This window comes from Pseudophryne corroboree, chromosome 4 (assembly GCF_028390025.1).
Source record: "Pseudophryne corroboree isolate aPseCor3 chromosome 4, aPseCor3.hap2, whole genome shotgun sequence".
In the NCBI taxonomy this organism is placed as follows: domain Eukaryota; kingdom Metazoa; phylum Chordata; class Amphibia; order Anura; family Myobatrachidae; genus Pseudophryne; species Pseudophryne corroboree.
Window position 1 is genome coordinate 643,698,189 of NC_086447.1, and position 14,987 is coordinate 643,713,175.

General features: G+C 43.1%; 1 protein-coding gene across 1 annotated transcript in view; it reads right to left on the minus strand.

The window, feature by feature from the left end:
* The window catches only part of PCNX2 (pecanex 2), an 809,726-nt gene that overhangs the window by 154,101 nt on the left and 640,638 nt on the right, over positions 1 to 14,987 (minus strand). The window contains exon 27 of the mRNA XM_063917734.1: positions 11,880 to 12,113. Within this exon, the coding sequence (XP_063773804.1) occupies positions 11,880 to 12,113 (234 nt within the window). The remainder of the gene's footprint in view (positions 1 to 11,879; positions 12,114 to 14,987) is intronic.

Here is a 14,987-nt window from a genome sequence, read left to right on the forward strand (position 1 = left end):
TTTCAATAAATGCTCCATTATTCCGGCAAGAGAACAAGGACAGACTATCCCACTTCTCAATTTTTATGCTTTTAAAAAAGAAACAGCTTGCAAACTTTTATGTGGCTAGTACTATACATCACACAGCCTGCTGGAAGGAGTGTTGCCACAGGGGAACTTTCTATCATATTTGGTGGAACTGCCTAAGGTACTGTATCCCTTATTTAGTCTCACACAGCAGAAACTACTTCTCTCTGGCATCTACTAGCAGTATTTGTACAGTCTGCAATCATTCCGAGTTATTTGCTCGCTAGCTGCTTTTATCAGCCGTGCAAATGCTAAGCTGCCGCCCTCTGGGAGTGTATCTTAGCTTAGCAGAAGTGCGAACGAAAGGATCGCAGCGCGGCTACAAAAAAAGATTGTGTCGTTTCTGAGCAGCTCCAGACCTACTCCTACCTTGCGATCACTTCAGACTGCTTAGTTCCTGTTTTGACGTCACGAACACGCCCTGCGTTCGCCCAGCCATGCCTGCGTTTCCCCAGGCACGCCTGCGTTTGTATCTGACATGCCTGCGTTTTTACACACACTCCCCGAAAACACCCACTTCCTGTCAATCACTCTGTGGCCAGCAGTGCGATTGAAAAGCGTCGCTAGACCTTGTGTGACACTGCATCGGTTGTTGTGAAAGTACGTCGCGCGTGTGCATTGCGGCAGAAATGCTGCTTTTTTACCTAAACGCTGCGCTGCGACCGAAAACAGCTAGCAAACAACTCGGAATGACCCCCTATGTGTCCTAGAGCTGCTGCTTTGATTCTAGAGCTAATCCATCAAGTAAGTAGGATAGGAAACTATTTGTGGTTTGAAGACAAGAAGGCTACTTGTACCTGACTGGATATGCTGGGACTTAATGTGCCACTGCAGCTGGAGCACGACTGACAAGTCAAGTGCATTGCTATCTAATGGGTTTGTTATTATAAATACATAATCAATGTCAATTTGCATTATATGTCACTTGAATGCTCATTACATTGTACTTATAATAACTATTTTGTTCAAAGAGCTGCATGTGGTCAATTTACTGTATGGCAGTCACTGGGATGATCAGTATACTGTATGGCAGTCACTGGGATGATCAGTATACTGTATGGTGGTCACTGGGATGATCAATGTACTATATGGTGGTCATTTGGATGCCCAATGTACTGTATAATAGTCACAAGAATGCTAGATGTACTGTATGGTGGTCACTGGAATGCTCAATGTGCTGTATGCTGATTACTAGAATTATAAGTGTAATGAATGGCGATCACTGAGATGATCACTAGGACATTAAAGGTACTTTATGATGGTCACTGGGATGCTCACATTATTGTACAGCTGTCACTGGAGTGCTCTCTGTATTGCGTGGTGGTCACTGGGTTGCACTCTGTACTATATGTACAGAGTGCATATAGTACAGACTGTTATAGTACACACTGTTATGTGGATGTTCTCTCTATTGAATATCTGTCAGTAGAATTGTAGACAAAGACAATGGCCCTCATTCCGAGTTGATCGCTCGCAAGGCGAATTTAGCAGAGTTGCTCACGCTAAGCCTACGCCTACTGGGAGTGTATCTTAGCTTCTTAAAATTGCGACCGATGTATTCGCAATATTGCGATTACAAACTACTTAGCAGTTTCAGAGTAGCTTCAGACTTACTCGGCATCTGCGTTCAGTTCAGTGCTTGTCGTTCCTGGTTTGACGTCATAAACACACCCAGCGTTCGCCCAGACACTCCCCCGTTTCTCCGGCCACTCCTGCGTTTTTTCCGGAAACGGTAGCGTTTTTATCCACACGCCCCGAAAACGCTGTGTTTCCGCCCAGTAACACCCATTTCCTGTCAATCACACTACGTTCGCCAGAGCGAAGAAAAAGCCGTGAGTAAAAATACTATCTTCATTGTAAAATTACTTGGCGCAGTCGCAGTGCGAATATTGCGCATGCGTACTAAGCGGAATTTCACTGCGATGTGAAGAAAATTACCGAGCGATCAACTCGGAATGAGGGCCAATGTTTCTTTTACATAGCTAGGGAACATTTTGGACTAGAGATTGACAGTGTATGAGAGCATAGTAACAATGATCTATTTCAGGGTTAGGCAATGCGTGCCCTCCAGCTGTTGTGGAACTGTAAATATCTTTTTTTGTATTATTCTAATAAGTTTTATAGTCAAAACTCTGGAGTAAAAAGTCTATGACAGGTGAAGAACTGTCTCACCAGCATATATTTTCCATACATCTCTGATCAAAACTCAACAAATTTCCAGCAGTATATACTACTGCACCTTTGTATAATGCCCACATGAACCCTTGGGCTCATATATTGTGTGTAAATCTAGTTCTGATACTAGCCAGTGCCTCCTCAGCCCTTTACTTCCCCACACATCACTGGGGCAAACAAAGTGGAGGGCAAGATGGGGCAGGGGGCGGAGGCAGAAGTGTCCAATATACGATTATATATACAGTATTTTTTTTTATAAGAAAGGTTTCATCATTGTAAAGAACTATAATTTGATATTAAAACACAGCAAACATTATATTAGTGAGCTGAATAATATACATGCAATAACTGCTGTGTTTTATATTACTGCAAAAGTCCACTATACTCTCTATTAATCCCACAGAAGGCTGTTATGTTAGAAGTAGCAGAGGCGTAAATGTGGGAGACAACAGAGTCAGCTGCCTCCGGGCTCCTGCTCTGTAGGGGGGCACGTCTCTTCCCGTTTGACACCATTCAAATATTCAATTGCTGCTCTTTCTTCCTGCACCTGACAAGTCACACCCTCTTTATCATACATACACATTTTACAAGTGTCATACCCAGGATTAGAACCCACAACCTATTACACTGGAAGCATACACCTTAATGATGAAGCTATTTGTTCCTGTATAGAAAGCATGAGAAGTCATACTTCCTGTACAGGAGCAAGTTGCTCCATCAGTAAGGTGCTTGCTTCCAGTGTAATAGGTCTGGGTTCTAATCCTGGGTATTACATTTGTAAAATAATTGACAGAAAAATAACAAGCATTGTGAGTAGCTGAGCAGATCTATGTAGTGTGTGGCTGCTCACTACATTGATCTATCTAGTTGCAACGATTTTGAACAGAGAATTCTAGATCCATATACAGTGCATCCAGAAAGTATTCAGAGCGCTTCACTTTTCCCACATTTTGTTATGTTACAGCCTTATTCCAGACTGGAATAAATTCATTTTTCCCCTCAAAAGTCTACACACAATACCCATTGTCCTGCTGAAAGATGAACCGTCGCCCCAGTCTGAGGTCAAGAGCGCTCTGGAGCAGAATGTCTCTGTACATTGCTGAATTCATCTTTACCTCTATCCTGACTAGTCTCCCAGTTCCTGCCGCTGAAAAACATCCCCACAACATGATGCTGTCACCACCATGCTTCACTGTAGGGATGGTATTGGCCTGGTGATGAGCGGTGTCTGGTTTCCTCCAAACATGACACCTGGCATTCACGCCAAAGAGTTCAATATTTGTCTCATCATACCAGAGGATTTTGTTTCTCATGGTCTGAGAGTCCTTCAGGTGCATTTTGACAAACTCCAGGCAGGCTGCCATGTGCTTTTTACTAAGGAGTGACTTCCGTCTGACCACTCTACCATACAGGCCTGATTGGTGGATTGCTGCAGAGATGGTTGCCCTTCTAGAAGGTTCTCCTCTCTCCACAGAGGAATGTTGTGGCTCTGACAGAGTGACCACTGGGATCTTGGTCAACTCCCTGACTAGGGCCCTTTCACCCCTGTCGCTCAGTTTAGACTGAGACGGCCAGCTCTAGGAAGAGTCCTGGTGGTTCCGAACTTCTTTCATTTACGGATGATGGAGGCCACTGTGCTCATTGGGACCTTCAAAGCAGCAGATATTTTTCTGTACCTTTCCCCAGATTTGTGCCTCGAGACAATCCTGTCTTGGAGGTCTACAGACAATTCCTTTGACTTCATGCTTGGTTTGTGCTCGGACATGCACTGTCAAGTGTGGGACCTTATATAGACAGGTGTGTGCCTTTCCAAATCATGTCCAATCAACTGAATTTACCATAGGTGGACTCCAATTAAGCAGTAGGAACATCTGAAGGATGATCAGTGGAAACAGAATGCACCTGAGCTCAATTTTGAACTTCATGGAAAAGGCTGTGAATACTTATGTACATGTCATTTCTTAGTATTTTAGTTTTAATAAATTAGCAAAAATCTGAAAAAAACTTTTTTCATGTTGACAGTATGGGGCATTGTGTGTAGAATTTGGATGGAAAAAATGAATTTATTCCATTTTGGAATAAGGCTTTAACATAATAAAATGTGGAAAAAGTGAAGCGCTGTGAATATTTTCTGCATGCACTGTAGTTAGAATCTGCAGGCTTGCTATGTAGCAGCAGCAAATAGCTCTGTCTGCCTTCAGTGTAACAGGTCATGGGTTCTAAACCTGTGTATGACTGCTAAAAAAAACCATTTGATTTAGAAGGAATGACAATAAAATGTGTGTATATACAGTATATATATATATATATATATATATATATATATAAAATATAATATAATATATATATACGTATATTGCCTCTGGGCAACTGGGATAAACTTACACCACTGAGAAGTACTGATGGACATTGCATATTGGGGGTCATTACGAGTTGATCGCTCGCTAGCAGTTTTTAGCAGCCGTGCAAACGCATTGTTGCCGCCCACTGGGAAGTGTATTTTCGCTTTGCAGAAGTGAGAACGCTTGTGCAGCAGAGCGCCTGCAAAATCATTTTGTGCAAAACAAGACCAGCACCGTAGTTACTCTTCGTGTGCGTTGATTCTAACGACAGGGGGATGGCTTTTGATGTCACACACCCGCCCAGCAAACGCCCAGCCACACCTGCATTTTTTCTGCCATGCCTGCGTTTTTCTAAGCACTTCCTGAAAATGGTCAGTTGACACCCAGAAACGCCCACTTTTTGTCAATCTCCTTGTGGCCGGCTGTGCGATTGGAATCGTCGCTAGAACCAGTGCAAAACCACAATGGACTTTGTACCCGTACGACGCGCGTGCGCATTACGGAGCATATTACGCAGATTAGCTGTTTTTTTCACTGATCGCTACACAGCAAACAACGGCAGCTAGCGATCAACTCAGAATGACCCCCATTGTTTTATTGGAACTATCCATATTCCGGTACGATATCTATTTCTCTTAGCGATAGGCAGTGAGGCCCTACAGATATTTCCGCTGTACCCATGTGGTCCAGTCCAACACTGGTTAAGGGAGGTACCATGAAGACTTGTGTGCCAAAGTGCATTGTGTGGATGTTTTGATTTATTTGCAGGGCCAGTGATGTCACAGTAACGTAAAAGCCTTTACTTTTTGCACTTAATGAGATCACATCAGTGCCGTAACTAGACATTTTAGCGCTGTGTGCAAGGATCAGCATTGGCGCCCCCTCTCCCCCCACATCATATTTAAAATAGGGCTAGTGTGCGCCGTAGGTTCGTGCCAAAAATATAGGGGTGTGGCTTCATGGGGAAGAAGCGTGGCTACAAAATAATACCAATTCATATTATGCCACACAGTAGCACCACATACACATATTACGGCAGGCAGAGTCCCCCTTTTACACATTACGGCAGGCAGAGTCCCCCATTTACACATTAAGGCAGGATAGGTCCCCCTTTTACACATTATGGCAGGCAGAGATTGAGGGATCAGCGTTGAGCGTCCACAGGACTCTCAGACGCTGCCCGGCTTCCTCCTCCCGGCTCCTCAGCGCAGCGTGAGAGATCACGCTGCTGGGAGCCGCCAGAGGATTTTCCCCACCTGCCCGCCCCCGGTATATGGTGAGCGATGTGTGCAGGGTGGGCGGGGCGGCGGCCACATAGCTAAAAGCCAATCCGCCATTTTTCAATCCTATACCCGGGATTGAAAAAATGGCCCGGGATTGGCTTCCCTACCGGAGAGTGATGCATGGGTGGGATGTAAAAGTGCTATCAAAATTCCCCACTGCAGTCTCTGCCAACAGAGCAGGTAGGCCCCCTGTGAGGCCCACCTGTGCTTAACCCCTCCCTAAACCACAGGGATCGGGCACTAGGCGACAGGCACAGTCAAGCCTTAGGCTTGTGAAGCAATAGGTGGGGCCCCTCAGCCCTGGGAACAATAGAGGGCACTAGGACCTCTTGATTTAAGTGCACCCCCAGATGAATTAAGTGTCATTTACAGTACAAGTACCCATGGGTAGGCAGGCTTAAAGCCTGGGCCTCATAATTAAGTAATCTCGGCACTAGGCCCAGGCCACTCTGTGTATAAATAGACAGGCTTGATGCCTGAGGCCCCCGTAATCGGGGATTCTGGGCACTAGGCCAAGGTCACTTCAATGAGCCAACATGCAGGCAGAATGTAAGCCTAAACCCCCTAAATAAAGTGACCCTGGGAAGTAGGCCCAGGTCACTGTGTGTCAACAGAAAAGCCTTGTGTCTAAGCCCCGGAATAAAGTGGCTCTGGGCATTACACCCAGGCCACTTAATTATAGACAGCAGGCAGGCCACAGGCCTGAGCCCTGAATAAGAGTGACTCTGTTTAATAGGTCCAGTTGAGTATTATGTGCAGAAGTAGGCAAGCTGTGCGGTTCCCAACCTCTAGGTACATCCTCAGTGTGTAGGAATAGTCCAGTTCCCCGTACTAAACACTTTACTCTCATGGAGGGCTGTCAGACACACTCTTAAATACCCGGTTTTCCACTAGAAGAGGCCAGCTCTGTATACAGTAGGTAGAGGTCCACTTAACAGTTCTCTATAGGTGGGCATTTAATGAGACAGGACCATTATTTATTCCTGTATTGTTGTAGTGTTACGGTGAATTTTATTTCCATGCAGGGCAAGTATGTTAGGATTGTTTAGTTAAAGTTTGTTTCACACCACACACGCACACAATGATAGGTTGAGGGCGATGCTGTTGTAGCGAGCGTATTCGTGTGCCACATTAAGTATGGGTGTTAGGGTCTCCTGCCCTGTGCTGCCACGTCGTCATGGCAACCGGGAGACAAGTGCTAGCGGAGTAACCTGAGCGCAGCTGATACTCCGGTTCGGGTCTTTTGCTGTGCAGTGGTTACAGGCTCTGTGCACGGCAGGGGATCCGGTGCTGGTTTTTGTGCTCACAGTCTGTGAGGTCTGAGTGGGGCGTGGACAGCACCTGCTTTATAAGGCCTCTTCTCAGGTTAAGCAGATGCTGCTGAATCTTTGTTGGTTAGTCAGTTCCTGAAAGTTAGCCAGTACTGTGTAGCTTTGTATTTGTTGTTGCTTACTGCAAATAGGCCTGGGGATTTGGTACTACACTCTGCCAATCCAGACCTAGCAGTAAGACTGGAGTCAGTCGTTTAACCTGCTGGGGTTCTTTTGCTACTCTGTGAACTTAGCAGGTTTGCGGCTGTATTCTCAGACTGCCTGCCTAAATCCTGTCTCACTGTGCAAGGTGTTCAGGTATTCAGTTTAGTGGCAGTAAGCTGAACCTGTGCACTGCAAGTGAGGATTAGGATTGTGGAGACTCTCCTTGTGTCTATCATTCCATCTCTGACCAAGGAGTTTACTGCCACACCCGTTGGTAACCCTTTAGGGTTTTGCTGTTGCCCTTAGCAACAGCATTTCGGGTTCTCTACGTATTAAAACACAACATCTTGCTTTTTTCATCTGAGCATTCCTAATAATAGGGAGACACCCAGTTTCTTAGCCTCTGGGCTTCTCTGTTCACTTTGTGTTTATTTTGTTACCCTATCACCTTCTGTGTACGTAATGTCATATTCCCCAGTCTGTCTGTGAGTTCATTTGTTTTGCATCCCTATCCGTTCAGACACCAGTACATTCCTGCAGGCACTGGTGTGCATAACAGTTCAGACACCAGTACATTCCTGCAGGCACTGGTGTGCATAACAGTTCAGACACCAGTACATTCCTGCAGGCACTGGTGTTCATAACAATGGGCACTACATGGCTGTGGTGTTTTGTTGTTTCCTTACAGGGATCTGTAAGTGTCTGTATGTCTCTAGCTATCCATCTTCCTTCTGTGTTAACAGTGGACCTTGCACTCCAGTGCAAGGTTGAATCTTCACCTGGTATGTGAGTATCAATAGGGGAAATTCAGATTCTGAGTGCTGAGGATGACTTCCACTTAAGTCTGAAATCTCTATGTTGGGAAGATCTAGGTTTAATAGGGCAAGTCAGTCTGCTCTCAGGAAGGATGGTCCTGACATCATCTCCATCCTTCTAGATCCTCATGTCCATGTCCAGTTTGCATACCAGCACCTTTTGTTACCCATGCAGCCTGAAGGTGAGAGGGTGCGATGCAAGGTATGCAATAAGCTTACACCTGCACAGCAGGAAGCACTGCACCGCACCCCTCTCCCACCAGGCCACTGAAAAAATAGGTTAAACTTTGTGGAACCCCTTCTCGTTCAAACCATGCTGCCTGTTTTGTGATGCATTAACTATGTATGTATGCATTTTACGTCCATTTTTTACTTCTAAATATTGGCAGAAGTAATCACACACCGTGCTTCTTATGTGTGAACATTCCTTTTGTTTGCCCTCTGTTAGCGGCATCTACATGCAAGCAGAAGGTGTTCTAATAAGTTGTTTCCTTCTTTTGTTTCTCTAAATGCTGGTGATCCACCCAACAGAGTGCCTGCAAGTGAGCAATGAACTGGGGTAGGTCTATGAGCAGCCCCTTGTAAGTGTGGGCTAAGGGACAACCCATCTGAAGTCTGGGAGAGGGGTTTAAAAGGATTCAGAAAAAGGGCAGAGTCTCTCTTGCCTGCACAGCAGTGACACAGGTTACGGCTCAAAATGTATTGGTTGCAGGGTGGTGACGATTCAACCACAATGGATCATAAAGTTACTGTCTACAAAAAAACAGGAAATCATTGAACTCTGACCCTCATACATGGGTAAAAGAACTGAAGCGTGGCTTAGCATCCGGGAATGTGTGTAGAAGGGAGTGTGACAAAGTGTGTAATTTGTTGTATGTGTGCCCCATGGTAATTATTTGCAAATCTTCTACTTTTTTGTGTTGCGCAGCTTAATAATAACAGGGTGCATCTTTCACACAATATTTTCTATGATGATTTATTTAGCCCACATTGTGGTAAAATAAAAGGAGAAGCCAGGGGCAATGTAAAAGACTGGTCTACAGGAAGACTAGTTGGCTGGGAAGGTAAAAAGAGCTAAACTTTACTCCAGTATTCTCACAAGTATGCTTATACAGGTTGAGTATCCCATATCCAAATATTCCGAAATACGGAATATTCCGAAATACGGAATTTTTGGAGTGAGAGTGAGATAGTGAAACCTTTGTTTTTTGATGGCTCAATGTACACAAACTTTGTTTAATACACAAAGTTATTAAAAATATTGTATTAAATGACCTTCAGGCTGTGGGTATAAGGTGTATATGAAACATAAATGAATTGTGTGAATGTAGACACACTTTGTTTAATGCACAAAGTTATCAAAAATATTGGCTAAAATTACCTTCAGGCTGTGTGTATAAGGTGTATATGTAACATAAATGCATTCTGTGCTTAAATTTAGGTCCCATCACCATGATATCTCATTATGGTATGCAATTATTCCAAAATACGGAAAAATCCCATATCCAAAATACCTCTGGTCCCAAGCATTTTGGATAAGGGATACTCAACCTGTATATAGAAAGCATACAGTAGCTGGCAAATGGGGTGAGCAATATATGGCTGGCTCTAAATCACGTGAACGCTAGACATTTTTACCACTCACAACTGAATGAATGAGACTGATGTTATTGTTTGCAGAGAGGAAAAACCCAAGGTGTTTTGCTGTGTGCATCAAGTGCACTTCTTTATTGATCTCAGTGAGAACAAAATGTCTTGCGCTGTGTATGTTGTTGATGTTGATGGTGGAGTGTGGGAAGTGTAACGAAAATAAATAATAGAAGAACAGTACATTTCCTCCCAAGCATATGCTGGTTTTGGTGCATGAAACACTGCCAATGCACCCGATATATCTCTAGTTATAAAGTACTGTATAATCATAAATGATTGATAAACATGTTTAATGACTTTTTACCCAGAAACCCAGAAGATATAGTAGGGGAGCCTTAGTGGGATATATGGCATTGAGAACAGCATTAATTGTGCCCCCAGACTGCTTACTTTGCTGGGAAAGTGGGCAGATTTGGAAGTCTGCTCTACTCTCTCCAGGATTTCAGCAAGCTCTTCTGAACATTCCTGGGAGTAGGGAGTTTTTTCTTTTTAGAGTTAACCCCTTCCACAGCACATTTGAATGGGGCCATTTTCACGGTTTTGGAATGCATTGCTTTTGCTTGGACTTACTTTTTACCATAAAGAAAATCAGTCTCTACTTTTCACAAGCAAATTACCCATACTGGATATCCTTCACTGACACCACTGGGTCTTGCTTACAGCATTGGTATTATCGTTTTCCATTAGTACCAGAGTGCTTTTATTATACATACAGTCTTTGTGGCCTTATTTGCTTAGGTACAAATCCTTTGTGTCCTCATATATCAATCATCAATACGCCATCTGGCATGAGATGCCAGGTGCGTAAGTTACGCTGAACGAGTAGCATAATGACAGTTTCATTAAGTTTGCATCTTATTTGCACCCCAGGCGCAGAAAAGAACCAATCAATTTGTACCAGAGACACCGGGCTTCGACTTTCACAGCACAGGAATTAGTTTTTAATATGTACAAAGTTGCAGATGAAGCACAATGGCTCTTGGCAAGAAAAAAAGCTGTGGTGGCTGCATCGTAGCACTTTGGGGGTAATTCAGACCTGATCGCTCGCTAGCGTTTTTTGCTGCACTGCAATCATGTGAGAACTGCGCATGCGTATGCACCGCAATGCGCAGGCACGTCGCACATGTACAAAGCAGATCACCGCTCAGCGATGGGTTTGTGCAAAGAATCCATTCGCACAGGCGATCGCAAGGAGATTGACAGGAAGAAGACATTTGTGGGTGGTAACTGACCGTTTTCTGGGAGTGGTTGGAAAAACGCAGGCGTGTCCAAGCGTTTGCAGGGAGGGTTCCTGACGTCAATTCTGGTCCCGGTCAGGCTGAAGTGATCACACCGGCTGAGTAAGTACTGGGCTACTCAGAGACTTCACAAGATCTGTTTGTACATCTCTGCTACACATGCGTTCGCACACTTGCAAAGTGAAAATACACCTAGCGAGTGATCAGGTCTGAATTAGGCCCTTTGTACACAGATTTTGCACACAGATGTACAAGTGTCACATATCAATTTAATCAGTACAGTCTTATTAAGCAATTTTGTCACATCAGATAAATCAATTTGTGCAACTAAGACACACATTTGAGTGAAAAAGATACTTGGTGCAAGCCAAGGCTCATGGGACCTGTCTCGATGGGAAGAGCTGTTTCACTCTACTGCGGCAAAAGTGTATGAAGACACATCTGTATTTTATTCTGCTCAGTAATAGAAATCAGAGATAACCTTGAAATTGTATTGTGCGGAGTGTGTTTTGGTTAGAAATCTGCAAGTATACATGATGAGACCAGAACGAGAAACAGGAAATAGACTCTATAGTGATGGCAAAGTAAGACATTTAGGACAATTAGTCATCTGTGGAAGTAAAAGTGTCTCTCTTACCCAGCTCATCTCAGATGTTGCAAGATTTCTGCATACATGTACTGATTTTAATTAAAAAAAAATATAATGATATGAATCTACATACAATATTACAGCAACATAATTTTTCCCCTGATTTTGATTTTAAACACACAAGCAGCACGTAAAGAATACTTTTCATTTTATATCACTTTATAATAAATGACATAAAGCAAATACCTTTGCTTCTTTTTTAATACAGAATTGAATCCAGTCCAGATAAACACTGCAGAAGCTGGCTCTTGTAATACCTTGCAAGCATGGAATGTAATCTTCGTCAAAATTTATGTTAAACATTGCCAGATCATTTTCAACATGATTCCACTTTGTGTATGGTTGTAGAGCTTTCTGTATTGCTTTATCTTTCAGCCAGTCCAGTAGCTTTGGGGATCTTGCTGTAAAGTATATTATGCTCTGTGAATACAATTCCAATATGTTCTATAAATCAGAATTTCATATTTCATTACTTTACTTATCATCAACTAATTACATTTCAGATACAGTATTAAAAAACAAATAAGTAAAATACATACAAAAAAAGTAGTCTGGTCAAGCTTTAATATACACCCATGCTTCTGTCTAGTCTTCAGAAAGGCAAACCAGTTATAGGAAACTATTTCCTCTTGAAATTTCAGCTTCAGCATAAATTCTGAAATGGTTAGAAACTAAGTATTGTGATAAACAGTTTGGGTGGGAAAGAGCGACTGTTCTTGGAAGGCCAAGGCACGTTGGAGTCCTAAGTAATAGCCAGGTTACTACAAGTGTGAGGACTTCAACTATGGAAATTATAATAGCAGTACTGTATTAATATGTAGAAGTGGCTACATGCTGTACGAACCAATCCTGACTCTCGCCTGAGAGCCAAGCAGCAGTATCATCATTCAATTCGGTCACTCAAAATTAAATCTGGTCCCATGTGGCTTCTATTTGGACCAAGGCTGGCATAACTCGTTTACGGCACATTTCTAGCAGATTTGCTTCACAATCTATCGTAGATATCCAGGAGAGGCACCTTCTTCCACACTCTTCTACCAGTATCTTCAAATTCAAAATTTTCCACCCCATTCGCTCCACAACCTCACGCCAATAGAACATCTCTGTATTTATCAGTCTATGGACATAGACACTATTTCCGAATAGTATTACACCATTTTAACCCTAGTCTACCTACCCTGGCCGCCCACAAACTCTCATGGGAAGTGGATCTAGGATCACCTCTGGACGAGGACACCTGGGAGGCAGTTAGAGCTAACATATCAAAGTGTTCTATTAGTGTCTCCATTAAGGAGAACTCCTATTAGGTCCATATAGGGATTGTAATATTGTCGGAGAAACTGAGTGTGAAGTTGATTGTGTTTGTATCTGTGCTGTGCTTTTCTTAAAGAGTGTGAAGAGAAACCAGGAGGAGTGGCTAAATCTAGGTGTGAAGAGATTAGGAGGAGGAGGGGCTGAATCTAACAGCTGTCTGAGAAACTATTTAAACAGTGACCACACTCATTTTAGCTTGCTCATTATGAGAGCTTGCATTCTAAAGTGAGAGCTTGGTTTTTTTAAGTGAATTGTGAGTTTGAAACAGCAGCAGGTGAGTTAGAATACATAAAAATGTGAGTTTTATAATACGCAAACAGGAACACAAATATTTGCAATCCCATTAACATCTGATACAATGTTTGGGCTAGTGCAGTGCAATGGATGTAAAGCATCTGTTTGGAAAGAGGCATTGTGGAGACTCAGCTGCTGTCCAATCTGTGAGCAATTTTCTCTCATGAAGGAGGAGATAGCTAAACTGCATGCTGAGATTTGTAGGATGTCTATGAGGCCTCCACTGCCTCAGAGAGCCACCAGAAGACATTCTGCCTGGACTACTGTGAGCTCTCAAGGGCAGAGATTTCCAGAGGGATACAGACACCTCCAGCAAGCTGTGACACTGCAAAACGCATATGCTACTCTTGCAGGGCTGGAAGATACAACAAATAGAGGCACTACAGAACAGGAGGATATGGGGACATCTACTAACTATAAGAACAGGAGAAGGAACAGGAAAATTGCATCGCCAAAAAGGACTGCACTTCTCTTGGGAGATTCCATTATTAGAGGAATACATCTGGGAAATGCAAATGAAGTAGAGAAACAAGTAAGGTGCTAACCTGGAGCCACAGCTCCAAGGGATAAAGAGCACATGCTAAGAACTGTGAAGGCAGCAAGAAAAAATGGGGAGGAGGATGTCATTGTCCATTTAGGGACAAATGACCTGGCTAATGCTGAACTCATGGCCATAAAAAATGAATTTAGGAAGTTTGGGACTGCTCTGAAGCAGGCACTGTAACTTTTTCAGAAGTATTGCCAGTACACAGAAGGGAAGACAGAACTTATCCAATCAGAAACTTCAATGTTTGGCTAAGTGCAATGAGGAGAGATTTGGATTTATATGCCATAGTCACACCATCTGGCAAGATATGAGTTTATACAAAAGTGACGGCTTGCACCCATCTTCAAGGGGAACGAGAATACTAACTTAACAGTTTGGATGTTTCATCAAGAACTATTTAAACTAACAGAGGGGGGCAGTGAACCAAATAGGAATAAAGCAATCTGCTCCCCCAACAGAGATATTGTTTCTGCAGGCAAAGGGAATAGGAAGCATATCCACAGCAACAGAAGATAATTCGGATCTTAACCAAATAATCATAGGCAGAGAGAAGAACATAGCTAAGAACAGGAAAAGCACAAACAAAACTCTAAAAGCTAGGAGCTTAGGAAATAAAATCCCAGAACTAACTGCAATAATGACAAGGGATGATCTAGATATTGTGGCAATTACAGAGTCATGGTGCAATAAAAGTCATGACTGGAACATAGCTATACCGGGATATACTTTATTTAGGAAGGACAGAATGGGAAAAATCGTCGGAGGGGTAGCAATGTATGTAAGAAAAAAGCATAAATACTACCTTAATACGAAGTATTGAAGAAAAAACTGAGGCCCTTTAGGTGACCATAGAAACAGGGGAGAAGTCGATTATTCATATTGGCGTGATATACAGGCCACCAGGACAGGAAGAAAAACTGGAGAAGAACCTATTGCAGGACATAACTAAAATGGCATTAAAAGGAGAGGTAATAATCATGGGAGACTTTAATCTTCCTGATGTAAACTGGGAGGTGTCTGTTGCCCGTTCCACTAGTAGTAGAGACATTTTAAATTCCCTTCAGGGAGCATCTCTCCACCAACTGGTGAGGGAGCCCACTCGGAAAGACGCAATATTAGACTTAATACTTACAAATGGA